We start from the raw sequence: 20587 nt of genomic DNA, 5'->3' as shown, positions 1-20587 counted from the left end.
GGCGCCTACAGCTTCATCTCCTGCAGCCCTGTCTATACCAGGGTGTACATGCTCATCTTAGTTTCAGGTTTCCATGAAAGTAGACACTAGAAACCCAGTTCTGTCTCTCTTTTGCTAGGGCACAAGAAGAACCCGGGGAACTCGTGGACCCTCCTGCTCCTGTCAGTACCCTCTGGGAATGTTGTTAGGAGGATGGATGAACTAGCCCTTAGAAGGGTTGCCTTTGACCTCTTTTGTCTTATTCTTTCGTGATTTAAATCTTGCTTCTTCTCCTTCTCTATCCCATATTTATAGTTCCCTTCTCTAAACGAGTGCTCTCCCATGGGAAAGTGGAGAACATGGGCCCAAGTGAGGATGGAGGAGCGGGGCCCAGGATATCAAGGATATCGATACCAGGGTATCGATTCCAAATCAGACCTGAAGAACGTATGGAACATGTACCCCTGCTCTCTAAATAAGAAAAAAAAAAAACAGTAAGAAAAACATAAACAACTCGTAGGGGAAAATGGGCAAAAATTAGACTAGGTGCTTCATTAAAAGAAACAATGGCCAAGAATGATGGAAACATGTTCTACATTACTCTTGAGTAGAATCCAAATTCTAACTAGCATGTAATGCCATTACACAATGGCTAATGTGAAATCCACTGACAATATAAATGCCGTGAGGACACAGGGCAAGGGGAACCCTCATGCACTGCTGTGCTCATGCTGCTACAACCTTCTTCACAGATCCTGGGCAGTGTGTCCCAGAGAAGGACCCCTACACTGTGCACCAGTGGTTCCACTCAGCTACGTGAGCAGCAGAAATGCCTCAACAGGTTCACCATGCCAAGGACATCTCACAGCAACATTACTTGGCACTTCTCCAAACAGGAAACAACAAAGAATGAATATCATAAAATAAACAAAATGCATTATATATCTTTAAATGGAATATAATACAGCAATCATATTCAAAATATATATAAAATAGACATAATAAATGAAAATATTTTGTATGATTTCATTCGAATGTTTAAAAAGAAGCAATGTTCACTCAAAAGTTAGAAAATATATACTTTTGGGGAGGACAGAAAAGTAACTTGGAAGGGGATATAAGAAGGAAACCTAGGAGGTTGGTGGTGTTCTCCTTCTTGTGAGAAATGGTTATTGGGAGTTTTTCCTTTCAGTAATTGATCTATACAAACTGCTCTACACACAAATTCTTTTGACTAGAGCCACAGCCTCTGCTGTTGCTGTTGTTTGCTTGCCCTGTTATTACTAAGGACAGTAGATGTAGGAATTAGTTCAAGACTTTGGAATTTCGGGCTCAAGATTCATATCCTGGGGCTGGAGTTGTGGCTCAGTGGTAGAGAGCTCAGTGGTAGAGAGCAGTTGTCTAGCATTTGTGAGGCCCTCGGTTTCAATCCTCAGCACCACATATAAATAAATGAATAAAATAAAGGTCCATCAACATTTAAAAAAAATTTTTAAAAATTCCTATCCCACATCCTATCTGAGAGACAATGGTCACTTTGTTAACACTCAGTTTCTCACTGATTTAAGGAGTTAATACTGCTTCCTTTCTCATAGTGATTAATGAGATTTAACCCTCTCCAATATCATCCCTATGATGGTCCCTGGGGCTCTGAGCTTTGAAAAAGACATGATTATATGAGGTAAAGGAAAGAGAAGAACAACTTTCAAATCAAGAGGCATTTTCAAAATGAAGAGATGATGCTGAGATGCAAGAAAGAAGCCCAAATGCCTATCATTTCCAGATACAGTGATGATATATAAATGCAGGTGTTTGCAGCAGGGTTTGTGAAAGGTTGTGGTCCTGACAGTCTCTCGTTGACAGTTATTATCAGACATAAGTGCATGGGATTCCTTCTTTCATAGCCTCCTAACTTTATTTATTTTTGCAGGGGTTGAGACAAGTGACTCCATCTAAAGCAGACAGCATTCCTACCTCTGCCTTTGATGAAAATCTTTCTGTAAGATCCTTGTCATTCAGCCCTGTTGTCTCTGGTTCTGGTTGTCTCCCAGTGCCAGGATGGACCTGCCCAGTGGTTGGTCTGGTCCTATTTCAGAGACAAGTGACTGTCAACTAGGACTCAGTGTCTAGATCCAAGCCACACCGGCACAGCAAGGGACCTGGTAGGAGTGGTTCAGGCTGCTTTCCTGGAGACCAAGGTTGCATTCAATCTTGTCTCTCTGATGGACACTGGTGAGAAACTGAAGGAACCTGGCTAGCATTATGCTGTTAGCAGCTGAACTTCTGCAGAAGTTTGGTAGAAAATAGGTACAAAGTTTTTAAGGAAAAAATATAGAATAAAAACAAAAGGAAAATAACAGTTCAGTTAGTGCAGTTGTTCTGATTCAAGGCAACCTACATGAACAGAAAGAACCCAGGGGACAAAGTGAGACTTGTGTAGCTACATCAGAGGGGATGAGAAAAATTTCAGATCCAGGCAAATCTATACACATGTATTATAAATTTGAAAACAATGAGTAGTGTCACTAACCACAATGGGTGTTATAGTTTTTCTTTGGAAATAATTTTCTCTATACCATCAAGCCAGTATACACAAAATATTCAGAGAAAAAAACCAATTTGTTTGCAAAATTAGTTTTATCAAGTTTTACCAGATCATTTGCATAGAAGCTTGGAGAATACTTACATATCAGATTGGTCTTGAAAAAAATATTTTCAGACTGGCTAGGGATATAGCTTAGTTGGTAGAGTGCTTGCCTCACAAAAAGATCCTGGGTTTGATCCCCAGCATCATGAAAAGAAAAACAAAATTCAGCCTAAAAAGCTATATACCAAGACAGATTTTAGTCTTGTCCTCTGTATCTATAAATAATTTAAATGACATCCCACTGAAAATTTCTTTAAAATAATTGTTTTCAATTTTACCCTGTTACAAAGAGGAAATTTTCTTGTAAGTAACTGCATTGCCAAAAAAGTAAGAATACTTTGAATTTGTTTTTAGTTTTTGAGTTTTGGAGTAACAAGTATGGTGGAAAAGTAAACATTTCCACTTTTGTTCACAATCATAGCTGCTGTGCTGGATGCTATAATAAAATGCCGCATGCAAGGTTACTTTACAGGAAAAAAGGTTTGTTCAGGTCCATTTCTCAAGTCCAGAGGCAAGGCGCTGGCATTGCTGAGTTCTGGTCAGGGTTCTTGGTGGCAGAACATCACAGTGGCTGGTGATGGTAGGACCACATGTGGAGCGAGAGCTCAGCTCAGACTCTGCTCTGCTTTCCTTTGTTCCTGCATCTCACAGTAAACACAACAAATGGTGCCCAGGCTGTGGCCAGAATGCTTTCCTGCTCTGACCTCTCCTTTGATGTCTTAGTGTCTCAGGCCATGGGCACAATGCAGGCCGATTCTCTGCCATGGTGAAACCAGGGGGTCTTTGGCTCAGTTTCCAGCAGAGCCCTCACTCCCATCACAATCTGCTCTCTTCCCCTCCTCCAAACTCTAAGGTCTTGGACCTGGTCTGCTCATCTTCTGAGCCCTCCCCAGGGCCACCTATAACCATCTGCTTGGAACACACCAGGATTTTTCTACCTGCATCTCCAGACTCTTGTAACCTCTGCCTGGTACCTAACTCCAAAGCTGCCTCCCGCCCTCAGGTAGTCTGATTGAGGAGCCTCCTCCTTGGCATCATGTTCTCAATTCATTCTCCATGTCAGAGAAATTTATTAGTTCACAGTTGAAAGAGTTTGAGAGCATGCTGCTTGCTCTGGCCCAGCCATGTGGGCTGCATTGCACCCTGGTAAATGGCAATGTTGGGAGCTCTTGTGGGAAAAAGGTCACCTCACCAAACAGGAAGCCAGATGAGCCGGGGGGAGCCAGGCTCTAGCTCCTGTACCAATCCCGTCATGAGCATGAATCAGGGTCCCTCACGGAAGGCCTAATCCCTGCAAGGGCACAACACCGAGCGTCTAAGCACCTCTAACTAGTAAAGGTATCACCACCTCCCATATCATGACACTGGGACCCTCTAAAGGTTTTACCACCTCCCATGTCATGACACTGGGACCAAGAGGCCAAACTAGGACCTTTAGAGACATGCCTACTCCACACCCAGATCACAGCACTCAGAAAATTGCTGCAGACTCCAGACAGCCTGAGAAAATGTTTTCCTAAATCTTGAAAACAAACACATTTACATAAAGCATAAGGTTTCACATAAAACTCAAATAGATACAATGATCAGTTAATTTGGTGTCATATAATTAATTCTTGTTCTGTTTTCTGATCTAAAAATTTTAGTTACTCAGTTTCTTTATTAAAGTAATGAAAATATTTTTTCAGGCCATGGGTCTTAAGATGATCAGAAACCTGTATGAAAGCATACTTGTCAATCATTTCCATGAATCTGATTTCAAAGTTTATATATAGAGACAAAGCAAAATAACAACTTTATTTATAACAATGACTTAGAACATATATAGTTAAAAATTGGATGAAATTTCATAATTAAGATACAATTCAATTATTTCCTTTGTATGCATCATTCCCAGATAATCACAGTCATGGCTGATAATATCAGGCCAGGACCAACAGTCATTTAGAAACTCCAGGCACTCTCCAACATACTCACATTGACACCATATCCATATCAATATGACTTTTAAAGGATTTATGATTACTATATAATTTGAAAATGTTCATATACAATTCAACACATCAAATTAGCCTGATTAGTTTAATATTTCCTTTTTTTGTAAAATAAACATTTGAGAAGATCTAGGGGTCTCAGCAATGTCCCAAATTTAAATTAAAAAAAAAATCTTAATTTAGAACTTGGATTCTGGGGAAGTCCTGCCAAAGATGTTAAAACAGTTTTAAAATGTAGTTAAAACACTAACCATTGAGAAATCATATTCATTCAAAGGCAGTAACAACTGAAAAAATTTAAAAGAAAATAAATGCAAAAGAAAATAAAACCATAAATTTAACTATTTCAAGACTCATATTGCTAAATAATAGAAATTAAAATAATAAAGCAAACAAGATATTATTTTGAAAGAAAATAAAAGCTTTGTTTTCCTAGGACAATTACAAAAGTTACAGAAACACTTCCTGCAATATGGGCAATTTTCTTTACAAGAAGCCCACTGATAACCTGAAAGCTGAATCACATTAAGTAATTTAAACTTGATTAGATACTAGAAGAATTTGTGCCCAAGTTTATGAGTTATATAAGAAAATCATTGCATTGAACAGGGCATATGTGACTCTTAGAAAAAATTGAAGTAAAGTTGGCCAGATTTGATGGCAACACCTGTAATGTGGCTCGGGAGGCTGAGGCGGGAGTTTCATGAATTCAAAGCCAGCTTCAGCAACGGCAAGGCACTAAGCAACTCAGTGAGACCTATCTCTACATAAAATACAAAATAGGGCCAGGAACGTGGCTCAGTGGCCAAGTGCCCCAGAGTTCAATCCCTGGTACAAAAACAAAAAGCAAGGCAACAACAACAACAACAAAAAATAATAAAATAAAATAAAATAAAATAAAATAAAATAAAGTTGTCCAGTTACCCTGAACAATACAGACACATTAAGAAAAATCAGATTATATTGAAGGAAAATATTACTCTAAACTGTAAAACTGCTGTCCAGGACATGGTTGAATATTAAAAAAAAAAAAAAAAAAGCTTTCAGAAATTAAAAAAAATACAAATTAAAAAACATCTTCCATACTTTTTTCCCCCTAACACTAGGTCTAGAAAACTTATGTGATTTTTAGTATAGTGAATTACATTCTGATTTATATAAAATATTAATGCTCAAATTTTTAGAAAAATCTAGATATAATTTCCTCTAACTTAGAGACAACATGGCTACTAAGAAAATTCCTTTTACAAAATTCATGTTGCATGAATACTTCAAAATTTCCTCTAAAGTTTTATGACTTATTTGGATCTATAACTTGCTTAATCCAGCAGATCTGCCCCGTAGTGCCCACAGCTCATTCAGGAATAATCCACCATCCTACTTTTTTATTTATTTATTTTTTTAGTATCTATTTAGTTGCACATGAACACAAAGTATCTTTATCTATTTTTATGTGGTGCTGAGGATTGAACCACACATGGTGGAGCCTCACAGGTGCTAGGCCAGGGCTTTGCCACTGCTCTCCAGCTCCAGCCCCGATTGCAATTTTGAGATTTATCTCCAATTTATCTTCATGCTTCTCTGAACATCTTTTTTAATTCTAATTTATTTTCTCAGTGATCAGCTCAGTGGTGGATATCCTCTAATATTGTATCATTGGACCTCATCTCTTCCACCATCTTCTCCTTCTGTTAGTTGATTAGGTGTCCACAAGATCAGCTGCCTAAAATGTGCTCATAAATTCTGACAAACATCAAAAATTTATGTCTTCTCCTGCAAAACTCAGTTCTAAAACCTTAGGAACTCAGGTCACTCCTTAGACACCTGTAAAATACATATATTATTACTTTCCTAGAAATTCTGTTTTGCTCAACTATTTGTCTCTTCATTTATTCACCCATACAAAATGGAGTTGCTGATGCTGCAAGTCACACCTCATGGGCTTAATATTTGTAATACGGCATGAAGAACACACCTGTAGTCCTGGATCTCTTGGAACAATTCATTTAGCTAGAGGGAAGCATAATACAGACAATATAAAATGTTATTAGTGTTCTGTAGCCAAGAACTCTGCATGACTTTGGTGGAGGCAGGTTCCATTCCCCTAGCTGTGAAGATGGTGATATTTGCAGAAGAGACTATGAAACTCAGGGCATGGAAAATACACAGGCTGGGATTAAATGTAGCTTGAATAGCCCACAAGGAGGGAATCTGAGGTACATCATAATCTGAGAATCACTTAACCTCCACTGTGAACCCAAGCCCAACAGAGGTGCAGCATGCAAAGGGAGGGTGAAGAATTGAGGTTTCCTCCTGGTCAGGTCCTGGGGGTACCCTTGGGGAGCACCTGCCCTTCTACTGGTGAACATCTGGTGGAAGCTCCTTCCTATCTTTCTATGTCAGTGCATAATTGTACTTTCCCACCAAAGTGCACAAGGGCTCTAATTCCCCCTCCTCTTCCTGATACTGGCTACCCACGTACTGTTATTTTCACATCTAACTGTTTAACTCTAGACTAATTTATACACTCTTAGGACAGTGAATCAAAATATAGACTAAGCATTCAGGAAGTGCTAACAATTACTTTTTAAAATAATGTTTCAGGCCAGGAGTGGTGGTATACACCTGTAATCCCAGCTACAGGAGACTGTACAGGAGAATCACAAGTTCAAATCCAGACTCAGCCATTAAGCGAGGCCCTAAACAACTTAGTGAGACCTCATCCCAAAATAAAAAATAAAATTGACTGGGGTCAAAGCTCATTGGTTAGGTACCCCTGGATTCAAATGCCAGCACCACGAAATAGGGGAAAAAATTTAATGATGTATGTTAGGTAGCTTCAAATTTTGTAATTTTTTAAAATCATTTTTTATTCTAATTTGTTATATACAACAGCAGAATGCATTACAATTCATATTATACATCTAGAGCACAATTTTTCATATCTTTGGTTGTACACAAAGTAGAGTCACACCATTCATGTCTTCATACATGTACTTAGGGTAATGATAACCATCTCATTCCACCTTCTTTCCTACCTCCATACCCCCTCCACTCTCCTCCCTCCCCTTTGCTCCACCTAGAGTTTGTCTAATCCTCCAGTGCTTGCTCCTAACCCCACTATGAATCAGCCTCTTAATATCAGAGAAAACATTTGTCATTTGAGTTTTGGGGATTGGCTAACTTCACTTAGCATTATCTTCTCTAATTCCATCCATTTACCTGCAAATGCCATGATTTTGTTCTCCTTTAATGCTAAATAGTATTCCATTGAGTATATATTTGAGTATATATACCACATGTTCTTTATCCATTCATCAACTGAAGGGTATCTAGGGTTGGTTCCACAGTTTAGCTATTGTGAATTGTGCTGCTATAAATATTGATGTGGCTGTGTCCCTGTAGTATGCTGTTTTTAAGTCCTTTGGGTATAAACCAAGGAGTGTGATAGCTGGATCAAATGGTATTTCCATTCCCAGCTTTCCAAGTATTCTCCATACTGCTTTTCACGTTGGCTACACCAGTTTATAGCTCCACCAGCAGTGTATGAGTGTGCCTTTTCCCCCACATCCTCTCTAACACTTATTGTTGTTTGTCTTCATAATAGCTGCCATTCTGACTGGAGTGAGATGAAATCTTAGAGTAGTTTTTATTTGCATTTATCTAATTGCTAGAGATGTTGAACATTTTTTTCATATATTTGTTGATTGATTGTACATCTTCTGAGAAGTGTCTGTTCAGTTCCTTCACCCATTTGTTGACTGGGTAATTTTTTTTTTTGATGTTAAGATTTTTGAGTTCTTTATATATCCTAAGATTAGTTCTCTCTCTGATGTGCTTGTGGTAAAGATTTGCTCCCATTCTGTAAGTTCTCCATTCACCTCACTGATTGTTTCTTTTGCTGAGAAGAAGCTTTTTAGTTTGAATCTATCCCATTTATTGATTCTTGGTTTTAATTCTTATGCTATAGGACTCTTATTAAGGAAGTTGGAGCCTAATCTGACATGATTGAGATTTAGACCTATTTTTTCTTCAAATAAGCGCAATGTCTCTGGTTTAATTCCTAGGTTCTTGATCCACTTTGAGTTGAGTTTTGTGCATTGCAAGAGATAGGGGTTTAATTGCATTTTGTTGCATGTGGATTTTCAGTTTTCTCAGCATCATTTGCTGAAGAGGCTATCTTTTCTCCTATGTATGTTTTTGGCACCTTTGTCTAATATGAGACAACTGTATTTATGTGGGTTAGTCTCTGTGTCCTCTATTCTGTACCATTAGTCTACAGGTCTATTTTGGTGCCAATGTAATGCTATTTTTGTTACTATTGCTCTGTAGTGCAGTTTAAAGTCTGATATAGTGATGTCTCCTGCTTCACTCTTCTTGCTAAGGATTGTTTTAGCTATTCTGAGTCTCTTATTTTTTCAGATAAATTTCATGACTTTTATTTCTATTTCTATGAGGAATGTCATTGGTATTTTGATTGGAATTGCAGTAAATCTATATAGTGCTTTTGTTGGTATGTTTATTTTAACAATATTATTCTGTAAAGCAAGAGCAAAATAGATCTTTCCATCTTCTAAAGTCTTCTTCAATTTCTTTCTTTAGTGCTCCGTGGTTTTCACTATAGATATCTTTCATCTCTTCTGTTAAATTGATTCCCAGGTATTTTTTTTAGGCTATTGTAAATGGGATAGTTTTCCTCATTTCCCTTTTAGAGGACTTGACACTGATGTACAGAAATGCCTTTGATTTATGTGTATTGATTTTATATCCTGCTACTTTGCTGAATTTATTTATTCATATTTTGTAATTTTTAACATTTTAAAGTTAGTTTTCTTTTATTGCTTATGTAAAATAGTTATCATAACTCATGGTAATGGTGCCACCTATTTCATATGGTTATCATAAGTTTACAACTAACACCCTTACTATTTTGGTTGGTCGTGATTGCAGCTGTGTCTGTCAGCACTGTAAATGAATACTTGGCCTCTGAGAGGGTGAGGGGCACTACAGTATGTCCATGCAGTTGTCCACAGGTCTTGAGAGCCGCTGGATTCCCCATCACAAGAGGTTCAGAGCTTTCCTAAGGAGAGGTGGAAGTTGTCATAAAGTCCTTGAGACTCATTCCTATTAGGAGGGTGTCTCAGTTCTGAGCTCTCTTATCTTCCCTGGCTCATCTCAGGGCCTATTTGAACACTGGAAAATAATCATTTGCTTTCATTATGATTCCCTCCATAAAAACAAAAGGTGCTTAATCCATGTAGGTAGGATGGGTGCCTCCAGGGCGAGATGCAAGGAATGGCAATGAACCCCTCTTTCCTTCACTACAGGTGGAAGTGGAAGCTGCATGGATGGGAGCAACCTGACCAGGGTCACTGAGTTCATCCTGCTTGGGTTTCAGAATGAGAAACCCGTGAACATTCTTCTTTTCTCTGTGTTCCTGCTCATGTACCTGACATCTCTGGTCGGCAACACCCTGATCATCCTTCTAGTGTGCTGTGACCGTCGCCTGCACTTCTTCGTAGCCAACTTCTCCTTCCTCGAGGTGGCCATCACCTCCACGGTGGTGCCTGAGATGCTGGCCAACATTTTCTCCCTCACCAAAGCCATCTCCTTTGTGGGCTGTCTCACGCAGTCTTTCTTCTACTTCCTCTTGGGGTCCACCGAGTTCTTCCTCCTGGCGGTCATGTCCTTTGATCGGTACGTCGCCATCTGCAATCCACTGCGGTATGCGCTCATCATGAACAGACAGACGTGCATGGCGCTGCTCCTGGGGTCTTACATGGGTGCCTTTCTGTCCATCCTGGCGCTGTCAGTTTTAACGGCCCCCCTGCCCTTCTGCGGGCCCAATGCTGAAGCTGGTCTGCGCGGACACCTCTCTGGCCGAGCTGGCGGACTTCGCCTCCTCGGCGGTGCTGCTCCTGGGCTCCCTGCTCCTGACCGGCGTGTCCTACACCTGCATCATCATCACAGTGCCCAGGATGCCCTCGGCGCAGGGCCGGCGCAAGGCCTTCTCCACCTGCGCCTCGCACATCACAGTGGTAACGCTGTACTATGGTAGCTCCATCTTCATCTACGTGTGCCCGCAGAAGGGCGGTGTGATGGACGTGAACAAGTTCGCCACCGTGCTGAACACCATCGTGACGCCCATGCTGAACCCCTTCATATACAGTCTCCGCAACGAGAAAGTGAAAGGCTCGCTCAGAGACGCCCTGACTAAATACCCGAGCAGACTAGGGACAACCATGTGCCCAAGGTGACACTTCCGCGAAAGTGCCCTCAGGACAGGCTGCAAAAGCATTTGTCTTCTAACTGCACAGAGTTAATTTTCCATGTGAGGGGTTAATAACCTCTTAATGCCCATCAGACTCTCCAACAGAGGCTGACAGATGAGACATAAGACACGTGCTGCATTTGTCAGGCATGCTGTAGCTTGTGACAAAAGAAACCGCAAAGCTACAGCGTCTGCCTTTGGTAGGTTCCATTGCTCCTCCTTGCTCCTCGTCTCTTGGGAATCTAACTGGTTCCTCACTGTGAACTGCGGATGCCCTGCGCCTCTCCGATTTTGAAAGTCTGACTCTCCTCTTCTATTAGGAAGAGTGAGTCCTAATAATCTTCCTCGTGTTCCGGGTCTTCCCAGCAGCATCTGCTCACTTGCCAGCAAGCTTCTAGGGCACATCTGGAGCACTCTCCTAGAGTTCAATCACGGCTGAAGGGAGTTAGAGTTCCCCCAGTATAACGTCTGGAAGTCACCGTTTATTCTGCTATGTTGTCATGAGAAAAACCTGGGAATATGATTAGTGATGAAGTTAGTGGGCATGAACTTCCCAAGAAAAGCCTCTCTAGAGCAGCTGGCCAGATTGCAGATGGGGATGATGGCAGTCAGGCAGCTCCTGGCAGCAGCTCCCTCCCCCTCATTGTCCCCAGATAAGGTGGCTCTCCACATTTCCCAGGGAATTGCATGTCCCAGACCTCCTATATCAAACACTACTTACCTTTACTTGAAATTGCATTGCATCCCCTATTGCGATCGGTTGGTAAACTTCATTGTTACCAACAATTCTGATACAGAATTTACAGAATAGGTCATTCCTGTGGCTGTTTTACTTATATTTCTGTTGCTGGTTGTCTTGGTATGCCTCCATTAGTTGAGGAAAATGGGAGAGATTAAATAATATAATTTAAATCGTTTCTGATTTGTTAATGCAACTGAAATAATTCTTTTTATTTCTATTTATTTATTTATTTATTTATTTATTTATTTATTTAAACTAGGGATTGAACTCAGGGGCACTTGACCACTGACCACATCCCCAGCCCTATTTTGTATTTTATTTAGAGACAGGGTTTCACTGGATTGCTAAATGCATTGTCGTTGCTGAGGCTGGCTTTGAATGTGCCATCCTCCTGTCTCAGCCTCCTGAGCTGCTGGGATTACAGGTGTGCGCCACCATTTCCTGCAGCATCTGAAACAATTCTTGTATTTGTAAGTTAGATTCATTTGTGAAATATCTTCTGTAAATGCATACTTTTGGATTACCCACATGTGGGTGTAACAATGTTCTGGGAGAATTTGAAAGGTTCAAAAATGTGTTAAAAAGTTCGCAATTTTTTTTTTTGAAATTTTCCCTTTTCCTGAAACTTTCAAATAAAACTCAAAAGCATGCCAAAGGAAGATCACCATATAGCTTCTTCAAGATTGAAGATAAGTTCAGCTATTTGTCAACAGGATAACAAAATTTTATAGATGAAAAATATCTAGAATACCTTATTCTAACTTCTTACATGGTGGAGATAAGAAGGGAGGTCTGAGGCCACAGAGTAAGCAAGGCAGGGGCTGCATGGAGCTCAGAGATTCAGTCATTATTTCTTGATCTTAATATGTATTTTTATCCTGTTAAGTGCAAGGTTACTCATAGAGTTAATGAGAGCCAGTGTAGACAACCTAGGTAAATATGAAAAGAACATGGGGAAGAGAGATAAACAATAACACAAGACAATAAATGATTTATTTGTCAATAACCTTACCACATTTTTTGCACATAGATTCACATGAAGGTTCTAAATTAATATTTATATATATCTTTTTTTATACAAAAACTGATACATACATGATCCATTCATGATGACTTTACTGGGGCAAAATGCACACAACATAAAATCTGTGTTTTCCCTGTTGCAGGGCACAGTCCAGTGGAAAGCTGTCCACACGTTCCCTGTCCAGAGACATGCATCCTTTCAAAATGGAATTCCACACCCCCTGGGACAGAGAGTCCTCAGCCCTTGTACCACCTGCCTCAGGGGATTTGTGCTCCTCCAGGCTCCTCCTGTAAAGATGCCTATCCTCTTGCATCCAGATCAGGTTACATAGCCTACAGTTCCTCTCTCTCTCTCAGTCTCTCTCTCTCTCTCTCTCTCTCTCTCTCTCTCTCTCTCTCACACACACACACACACACACACACACACACACTCCTTTGCTATACTGCTCTCTGCCAATGGACTTATAGATTCCCATGGTCGTTCTACCATTTGGTTAAAAGGAATAATGGTTCTATAGCCATTGGTTTACAAATATCTGTTTGATTTCAATTCCTTTAGGTATATACCAGTAGTTAAAATGACATTTCATAAGGTAATTCTATGTTTAATCTTCTAAAATTGATAGATATTTACATTTAATTTTTGAGGACCCTAATATTGTCATCACTAGCAATGCTCAAGGGCTTTAATTTATCCACATCCTGTGAACTCTTGTTATTTTACAGTTTGGGGGCCTTTTGAATAATTGGCATCCTTTTGGATATGAAGTGGTGTCTCATTGAGCTTTGGATTTGCATTCCCTCGGTAATGAGTGATGTGGAATAGGTTTTGATGTGTCTATAGGCCATTTTGTATATCTTCTTGGGAGAAAGTCTGTTCAAGTCTTTTGGCCATTTTTGACTTGGATAGCTATTCTTAGGTTGACTTGTTTTCTTTATTGTTGAGTTTTGCAGGTTCATTACATTTTCTTAATATGACTTCCTTACCAGACATATGATTTGCAATAATTATTTCCACTCCACAAATTGCCTTTTCACCATGCTGATTGTGTCTATTGATGCACAGTTTTTAATTTGGTGAAACACAATTTACTTCCTTTGTTCCTTGTGTTGCCTGCTATTTTGATCTTATATCAAGAAATCCTTGCCAAATCAATGTCATAAAGCATTTCCCCTAGGATTTTAAGAAGTGTCATAGTTATACATGTGGAAACTAAACAAGTTGATTTCTTAAAGGAGAAAACAAGAGTAGTGTTCATAGAGGACACGTAGAGTGTATGTGTTCCTGGGTTCCTAGTGTGGTCGATGGTTACTCGGCTACTTCAGTGGGGGGGTGGGGGTGGCGGGTAGAGACTCTGTGTCAAAGCAACACAGGGATGTTGGGAGCTGGTGAGAGCTAGCAGGTGACAACCTCAGTTGACCTCCAGGCCAGCTTGTTTATTTTTGGAATGCATACTGCTGTTATAGGGTTCAGGTAGGGCATGCCGGCCAATCACACATAAGCACCTTAACATCTATAAGCCAATCATCTTATGCCTAATGTAACCGCACTATAAGGAAGCACTAAATCTTGCTGTCATGATGGAAGGCAGTTTGGAAGGGTCTTTGACCCTATGGGAGGGAGGCTATGAGTTGGGGAGCTACATGCCCTGAAGCACTTGACACTCGGTTTCCTGACCTGGTAGTCTGGTAGCTTGACAATGCTGACCACAAGTGCTGATGATGTGGATTCACAGATGGCTGGCTAGAGCAGGGTGTCCTATCCTGCTGGTGTTCCTGTCAGGTCTGTACTACCTAGCATAGGTTTTCCTAACACTCTGAGCTGCTTGTAGCTGCTAGCTGTGAACTGAAAGTTATCCAACAGTAGAGCAGGGAGAAAAGTGGGGGCTAGGATAATGGGAACCAAAATAGTTAGAAAGAATAAATTCTAGTGTTCTATACTACTTCTCTACTACTTAATAAATAACAACTTATTTATTAAGTATTTTTAAATGATCTAGAACAGAATAGTTCAAAGCTTATCAATACAAAGAAAGGATAAACATTTAAGGATAAGAGGCTAATTACCCTGATCTATTACTCATTGTACACATGTAGTGAAATATCACAGTGTATCCCATAAATATGTACAATTAAAAATAAAATATTCTTTTTGGAAAAGAAGAGTTTCTAGTTTTACCTTGTGATGAAAACAATCACACATGTCTTGCTCCTGATGGTAATGGAAGGGGTTTCTGTCTTAAACCATTAAGTAATATATTTACTGTGGATTTTCATACATGTCCCTTATTACAAGTTGAGGAAATTTCCTTCTATCCCAAGTTTTTTGAGTGTTTTTATTATGACAATGCACTGAGCATTGTGAAATGCACTGTTACGGGGATGCCCAGCACCAGGGCCCGGGGCCTCTTCTGGATGTTTTTAATGACCTATTTGGTGCAGTGCTTGACATCACTGTCCTAATTGTTGGGCAGGCTCCTGTCTTCCAAGTATTTCTCACCTTCAGTGAAATATTAACCACAGCTCATGCTGTTCTGTGAGATTAGCAGGCTTCCTTCCAGCAGAAAAGAGCCTCATTTGCTGGGTGTTTCGCCCAGCCCTGTTTACTTTTTTTCTGGAGGCTCTGAGTTATTCCCTTGGCTGTCACATCCCATGACCACTGTGTGGCCATTTGCAGCCCCTTTCAATACCCTGCAAAGAAGACCAGTTCATTCTACACACCTCCTTGTCCCCTCTGGAGTGGGTGGCTCTCTCCTCACCCTTCCATTTATCATCCTCAAGGTAGGGCTGCTGCTCTGTGGTCCAGGTTGACAGATCACTCTCTCTGTGGAAGCGCCGCTCCTCCCTTGGACTTGTGTGGACACTGGTGCCATGAGCCCCTAGGCTTCCTCAGTCCCTTGTCCCTCTGAGCAGGTCCTGGCATTCACAGAGGTTCCTAGGTCCACACCATCTCCACCATTCTGCAGGGGCCCTTGGGCTGAGGCCCAGGGCAGCCCATGGCAGCAGCACCTCTCTCCGCTCAGTGGTCTCTGTGGCTGTGGGACCCCCAGCTTTGCCTGAGTCATCCCATCTCAGATGAGCAACCTGTCATGGACAGGAAGCTCCAGGGTCATGGCACCTCTCCCAAATCCCTTCACCTTCAGCCTATGCAATGAAACCACGAAAGACCCACTGGAGGACACTTGGCTGAGGCCAGACATCCTCCAGGGACGAGGCTAAGTGACAAGATCTTTGGGAGTGGACCTCAAAGTACAAGACCCTCAGCTCCACAGAGGGCAAGTTAAGGATCTGTCACTACAGCTGGGAGAGGGTGGCTGTGTTGTGTTCCCATCATCTACGCTCACAGTCAGTCACATGGTGAGATTGTGTTTGTATATGAATTACTTTAAAATGACTAAAGATTAAAAAGCACTTTGATGATTACAGGGACACTACAGAACTGCACATCGTAGAGTATCAATGTGTGGGGACAGCACGCTCTCTAAGATGGTCACAGTAATAGTTTGCAGTCACATTGCCTCCCGTTGAGTGTGGTAGTTTGCTGATTTGACATTATGCAGAAAAAGGAAGCACTCAGGTGTTCAGGAAGGAAGGACTCATGCTACACACACACACACACACACACACACACAAACAAACACACACAGGACACGGTTGAGGGTTCACTCAAAACAGAATCTGAACTCCCCACGTCCCTTAGGAGCATCTGAGACACACCCACCTGCTGCTTCAGCTCCGCCTCTATCCAGTGTGCCCTGCACTTCTTTCTTCCATCGCCCCAGCCCAGAAGAGTGAGCTCATGGATGGGGGGGTCGGGGTGGGGGCGGTTGGGGGGGTGCACTCTCCACTCTGCCCTCTAGTAATCCTTCCTCACCTACGGCATCCTCCATTTCTCCAGGTATCCTCTCACCTGTTGCAACATTACGAAGTCTTTGCTTGACTTTAATCAAGGCCGGGACTTTGGCTATTCTTTATTTTACCCAGCTATAAGTCATAGTGCTTATCACTGCATGGTAATGTGTTGTGATGAACACATGGACAGGTGAGGTGTCTTTGCCCCTTCAGATATGTTTCATGAGCATCTTGTATACAATGGGAACTTTGCCCTTGTTCCCTCTAATTTTGTCTGGAGATAATTTGATGCTAAAAAAACTCAACTCTTAAAGGGAACAGGCAATAGTAACAACAACAAAAAAAAAAACATTTATTTTTATCAATTTATACAGAATTAAGTCAATTTTTCTGCCTGTGATTCAAGTTTGTTAAAGGGTTGTTATGGAAGCCCACCCAGGAGCTTTATCTTGCCAGTGTTCTTTAAAATAGGTGGTCACAATATCTTTATTTCATTTTTATGTGGTGCTGAGGATCAAACCCAGTGCCTCACACATGCTAGGCAAGCGCTCTCCCACTGAGCCACAACCCCAGCCCTTGACAGTGTTCTTGCTTTGGAGAATGGCCTATGTCTGACCAAAAAAGAGGTATCCACACTTAAGTAACGTAACATTTCTTTGTCAATTGTATTACTTATATTTATAACATAATTGAATTTATCTAGGATTTTGCAAAATTTCTGTTCAGAAAATTTGTATGTCTTAAAATATGCCATTAACATATTAATTTTAAATTTCTTGAATTTAAAATTCCAAATTAAGGTGTTCCTCTCAGAGAAGTAACAGAGTCAACACCTGGCACCATCAGTAGGAAATTAAAGTTGCATTAATGAGCTGTCTGCATCAAAAGTAACAGGCACAATAATTAATTAGTTTTTATTTTTTACATGAAGTTAACTGGTTCCCTTTGGGATTCAGCTAAAACTTCAGCTGTTAATATATTTCACTTAAATCACTGAAGTCTCTACTCCAATTTATAATGCCTAGAAAGCATCTTTCCTTCACTTCACTCTCATTTCCTTGCAGTGAATACAATATAAATTTGGGGGGCGGGGAGTAAGGAAGGGAATAAAGGATGTGAATAGGTTCTAAGCTTGACTAAGAACATGAAATGGGTGCAGATTATTACAATGGTCCTCTCATTCTTTGCAACCTGAGTTCCACAGTGCTGAGAAGCACCTTGTGAAGAAGAGACAATTTCTAGCTAAGCTTAACTGTGAGGAGCCCCAGTAGCTGACAAAGCTGTGCTCCTCATGCCACCTCTTTAATAGGTGAAGATCTGAAAATTTGATCCTTTTCAGGACAATTCATTTACAAAGTACCAGTACCAACTATGATTGAACATGTTGCCTAACATTTAAAAGCAGGCAAGTATGGAGACTCCTCTCCCCAAGCTCCTGCCTCCCTCCCGGTGGGCATCCTCCAGTTCCAGCTCTCCCTCTCTGGCTTCATCTGGGCCTCTGTTTCCCTTTTATCCTCCCCCACCGTGTGGCTTGGTGTCAAGTAGTCCTGCTCATTGATTGATGTAAGCTGTGCAAAATGGAAAAACACTGAGAAGAGAATAGATGGAAAAATCTAGAAATATCCTTCATAAAGAATCAAACAGGGAAGCCACAAAAGGGGGGATTTTAAGCAGGACAAAGAGAAAAATAGTTGAAATAGAACTCAGTGGAAAAAAGAGTGACGTCTGAGTTTTTGAGAACCTTGGGCTCCATGTTTTATGATTTCTGCACTGCTGTAATTCAAAATATTCTCAGAGCTGGGCAGAGTGACACAAACTTTTAATCTCAGCAACTCAGGAGGCTGAGGCAGGAGGATCACAAGTTCAAGGCCAGCCTCAGCAACTTAGTGAGGTCCTAAGCAACTTAGGGAGACCCTGTCACAAAATCCAAAAAAAGAAAAAAAGAATCTCAGGAACAGGACTGGGAATGTACTCAGTGGTAGAGTACTTGCCACTTGCCTAGCAGGAATGAGGAGGTTATGGCTTTGATCCCCAGCACTGGGAGGGAAAAAAAATATCTCAGAAACTGTGTTTGTTTCCCTTTGGTGCTACACTGCATGGTAGCTGCAGTGGAAATTGGCGTATGTGTGTCTTAGAAGACGATCTGCACTTCATGTGACCTGTCCACAGCTTCTGTTTCAGCACAAGCAGGAACATGAAATTCATGTTTTCTTAAAGATTATAGGAAGTGTATTGCTGTAGATGTGGGCACATTTGGGAAACACAGTCCTGTAGAGCCAATCCCACATTGCTTAGAGTAATCAAGAGGCCTGGGTTTGAAATGACAGTATTATGTACTCGGAGATCATGACTAGAAATTCCTAGAAATTCAAAAGCTCCATTGTTTAGATAATTAACTATATTATTTTTACTAACACTAAGATGGTTGAAATAGACCAATTAGCTGTAGTGTTCCACAAATATGAGATGATAATTTATTTTCCTTAGGGATCAGGAAGAAAAAACAAACCTTTTGTCATGATAAGGGAAAACTATTCTGTCATTTCTGTTTTTTACTGTAGTTAGAGGAGAATGGAATTATTTTCAGCCTTCAAATTTTCAATTGTGATGTTGGACAAGTCACCTTATTTTATTGAACCTAAAACATTTGATTGGCAAAATATAGGGGTGCACTGGATACATGGAAAATAGTGAGTAGAGGTGGCTGAAGTGCTCAGCTTGAAACCTAAGATCTGCCTTGTGTCATATATGCAATTAAAATAAATACCTAAGTAAAGTTCCGCTTTGCCAGAAAGCAGGCCACGGGGTGAGAGTGCTGTGCTCGAGTGTTCTGCTGTCCAAGGAGATTTCACAAACGGTTGCCACTTCTGTTTAAAACGCACTGACTTTGGCAGTGGAGCCAAGTGCAGGGGGACTGGCTCGACCCCAGGGTTCCTTCCTCAGATGCTGCTTTCTCCTCTTTGCCACAGGCATTGGTCAGTGGCGGCCATGAGACTGGCCAACGCCAGCGTCATCTCTGAGCTGGTGCTTGTGGGCTTCTCCAATCACCCCCAAGCCGAGCTCCCCCTGTTCCTCCTGCTCTCTCTGGTCTACCTGACGTGCTGCTTTGGGAACACGGCGGTTGTCACCTTAGTGGTCCTCGATGTCTCTCTGCAGTCGCCCATGTACTTCTTCCTTTGTCACCTGGCTTTGCTGGACGCCCTCTTCAGCACGCTGGTGGTGCCCAAGATGCTCTTCAACTTCTTCACAAACAGGAATGTCATCTCCTACGCCTTCTGCCTTGCTCAGACCTACCTCACCCTGTTCCTCGAGTGCACGGAGTGCTTCCTTCTGGCAGTGATGGCTCTGGACCGCTACGTGGCCATCTGCCACCCGCTGCGATACCTGCTGCTCCTGAGCTGGCCCGGGTGCGTCGCGCTGGCGCTGGGCGCCTGGGCGCTGGGTTTTTTCCGCTTCGTGGTGCGGCTCTCCTGCGTCATCCTCCCACTCTGCGGTCCCTACGTGGTGGACTACATTTTCTGTGAGCTGCCCATCCTTCTGCACCTGTTCTGTGCAGACACGACGCTGCAGGAAGCCATGATGGCGGTAGGGGGCGCTGGAACCGTGATGGTACCCTTCCTCCTCATTCTGCTCTCCTACCTTCGCATCCTGCTGGCTGTGATGAGGGTGGACTCCGAGGAGGGCAGGAAAAGAGCCTTCTCCACCTGCACCTCCCACCTGACTGTGGTGACCATTTACTACAGGACGGGGCTGGTCAGGTACCTGAGGCCCAAGTCCCTTTACTCGGCGGAGGGGGACAAGCTCATCTCCCTGTTCTACGCAGTCATCAACCCCATGCTGAATCCTTCATTTACAGCCTGAGGAACAAGGAGGTGCAGGGAGCCCTGGGGAGGGTGATAGGGAGATACCGGGCAGCGTGAAAGCCACAGGCTGCGCTCCTTAGACGCTAGCCACATGCCCACTTTCCTTCTCAGCATGCTCACATCCAAATTCCATCATGGAAATCCAGTCTGGCAGATTGGCAGGTGAAGATCACCACTGCATTTTTGCAAACCTTCCCTAGTGCTTCCAGCTCAATT

General features: G+C 41.8%; 2 protein-coding genes across 2 annotated transcripts; both read left to right on the top strand.

Annotated features, from left to right (window-relative positions):
- Positions 1-9964: 9964 nt before the first annotated feature.
- Positions 9965-10877, top strand: LOC144257083 (olfactory receptor 6S1-like). Its single transcript, XM_077803074.1, has 2 exons — positions 9965-10432; positions 10476-10877. The coding sequence occupies exons 1-2, from the start codon at positions 9965-9967 to the stop codon at positions 10875-10877; spliced, it is 870 nt and encodes a 289-aa protein (XP_077659200.1).
- Positions 10878-19496: 8619 nt separating this feature from the next.
- LOC144255346 (olfactory receptor 2A12-like) lies at positions 19497-20369 on the top strand. The gene has a single exon (XM_077799835.1). It carries the CDS (start codon positions 19497-19499, stop codon positions 20367-20369), a length of 873 nt encoding a protein of 290 aa, XP_077655961.1.
- The last annotated feature ends 218 nt before the right edge of the window (positions 20370-20587 follow it).

This window comes from Urocitellus parryii, chromosome 1 (assembly GCF_045843805.1).
Source record: "Urocitellus parryii isolate mUroPar1 chromosome 1, mUroPar1.hap1, whole genome shotgun sequence".
Classification (NCBI taxonomy): Eukaryota; Metazoa; Chordata; class Mammalia; order Rodentia; family Sciuridae; genus Urocitellus; species Urocitellus parryii.
The sequence above is the reverse complement of the archived record's forward strand: the minus strand, read 5'-3'. Positions and strand labels throughout refer to the sequence as shown.

Excerpts from the sequence above, each read along its gene's own strand:
- LOC144255346 (XM_077799835.1), top strand. The coding sequence starts at position 19,497 with ATGAGACTGGCCAACGCCAGCGTCATCTCTGAGCTGGTGCTTGTGGGC.
- LOC144257083 (XM_077803074.1), top strand. The coding sequence starts at position 9,965 with ATGGATGGGAGCAACCTGACCAGGGTCACTGAGTTCATCCTGCTTGGG. Across the intron at positions 10,433-10,475 it reads TGTCCATCCTGGCGCTGTCA|CTGGTCTGCGCGGACACCTC; the intron begins GTTTTAACGGCC and ends CCAATGCTGAAG.